Source organism: Amblyomma mixtum, chromosome 2 (genome assembly GCF_055824585.1).
Source record: "Amblyomma mixtum isolate Tamu chromosome 2, ASM5582458v1, whole genome shotgun sequence".
Taxonomy (NCBI): Eukaryota; Metazoa; Arthropoda; class Arachnida; order Ixodida; family Ixodidae; genus Amblyomma; species Amblyomma mixtum.
In genome coordinates, this window is record NC_143013.1 from 247,946,947 (window position 1) to 247,949,034 (window position 2,088).

The following is a 2,088-nucleotide window of genomic DNA, read 5'->3' on the forward strand; positions in this document are numbered from 1 at the left end:
CAGTGTATCATTTTTTCTTGTATCAGCTCAATGCGCCTTCCTTAACAAACTTTAGCCAAAGACCACTGAGCTCTTCACTGGGTCAGCTGGCATTGCAATTGCTAATGCCAACAATTATTACCAGAATATTTCTGTTTTGAACTTTTGTGAACGCCACCTGATTAAAAACTCTATAGTAAAAGAAACAACGTGAATCCTCCTGTGAAAGAGAAAATGTGATTTTTATGTTTCATCAAATTTTGATCCCTCGCTTGAAGACATACACTGACATTGGCACCGAATATACCTAGAAATGATCAGTGAACGCAGTTTCTTTGTAACAGTTCACATTTATCTTTAGGGTTTCTATTCACCAAAGAATACATAATTCTTGAACTCTCCTTTGAACAACGCTCAAGGAGCGAAAAAAAAAGAAAGGCAAAATCCTGCTAAGAAATGATAGGCAAAAACAAAATACCTCGCCAGTTACTCTGCAAATAAGTAAAAGAGCTAAATCAGAACAAATAATGTCTCCGAAGCCCACACCGACGAACGCTTCACCCAGAAACTGTCGTGCGTATGAGGATGGTGTAAGCATTGAGATCCTCTTTGCGCTCACTTGCGTACTCTTCAAGGTCAGGGCGTGGTACTTCATTACACTTCATACCGCGTACGGCCTCTGAACATGCAGCCGCCGAGGCCGTGTTCAGGCACGTGCGGAATAACAAAATCACTGAAATTCGTGCCATCTTTCGCTTTACTTAAACTTTCCTGGAGCCGGTTAGGCACGCCATAACTGAGAGGGGCATTTTCGTATAAAAGGACCAGCAAGCTCTGCTCAGCGAGCAGTCAGCTCAGCAGCAGCTCGAAGTCACCATGGTAAGCTACTCAAGATATGTACTGCATGCGAATAACAGTGGGAAATGCGTTAAGATCGCTGACTGAGCCAGAGACTCGAGAGCCTTGAACACAACGAACCTTTCCACCCGCCATTGGTATCTGAAGTACGTCTACGTGGCGCCGAGGAGATGCTTATAATAAGTTATATTCATCCAGAGCTCTCGATTACTAAGTTTCTCCTGCGTTGCCTGTAACAACTAGCTGAAGTGTAAGCCCACCTGATGTTATATGTAAATATCATTACCACAACGACGTCAATACAAAAAGCGACGCCTATTCATGCTGAGGTACTCGGTATATATTCGGAAGATCTTGCACGCAATGCTATAATCCATAAATATTCAAAATCAGTGAACCAAAACGACTACACAGCGCCCCAGTGTTTTTGAGTAAAGTAACCCTAAGTAAATGCCAAAAAATTTCTCTTTCCAGATCCGTGCTTGCGTCCTCCTGGCCCTTGCCACCAGCGCCCTCGCTGGTTACACCGGCTACGGCCTTGGCTACGGTGGCCTTGGCTACGGTGGCCTTGGCTACAGTGGCCTTGGCTACGGCCTTGGCTACGGTGGTTTCGGCTATGGCCTTGGCTACGGAGGCTATGGTTACGGTCTTGGATACGCTGGCTACGCTCCCTCTGTGGCCACCGTTGCCCACGCCCCAGCTGTCGCCACTGTCGCCCACGCTGCCCCAGCTGTTACCACCGTCGCCCACGCTGCCCCAGCCGTCGCTAGCTACGCCGTCGCCCCAGCAGTGACTCGCGTTGCTGCCTACCACGCCGCCCCAGTTGTTGCCGCTGCTCCAGCCGTGACCAAGGTCGCCACCACCTACGCTGCCCCAGCCGTCGCCACTGTCGCTCACGCTGCTCCAGTCGCTGCCTACGCCGCTGCCCCAGCTGTTGCCACCGTTGCCCATGCTGCTCCAGTCGCCACCTACGCCGCTGCCCCAGCTTTCGCTGCCGTCCACGCCGCCCCAGCTGTTGCCACCACCACCGTTGCCCACGCCGCCCCAGCTGTCGCTGCCTACCACGCCGCCCCAGTCTACGGCTATGGTGTTGGTACTCTCGGCTACGGTGCCGGCCACTACGGTTTCGGCCACGGACTCCTCGGCTACGGCCTGAACTACGGCTATGGCCTCGGCTCTCCATTCCACTACGGCGCTCTCCTCCGCAAGAAGAAGTGTAAGTATATTCCCACTTTCTACCCCGCGTATTGA

The 2,088-nt window shown here is 51.2% G+C and overlaps 1 protein-coding gene across 1 annotated transcript; it reads left to right on the forward strand.

Annotated features, from left to right (window-relative positions):
* Positions 1-506: 506 nt before the first annotated feature.
* LOC149363372 (uncharacterized) lies at positions 507-2,088 on the forward strand. The gene is made up of 3 exons (XM_089568494.1): positions 507-614; positions 802-858; positions 1,312-2,088. The coding sequence occupies exons 1-3, from the start codon at positions 507-509 to the stop codon at positions 2,086-2,088; spliced, it is 942 nt and encodes a 313-aa protein (XP_089424620.1).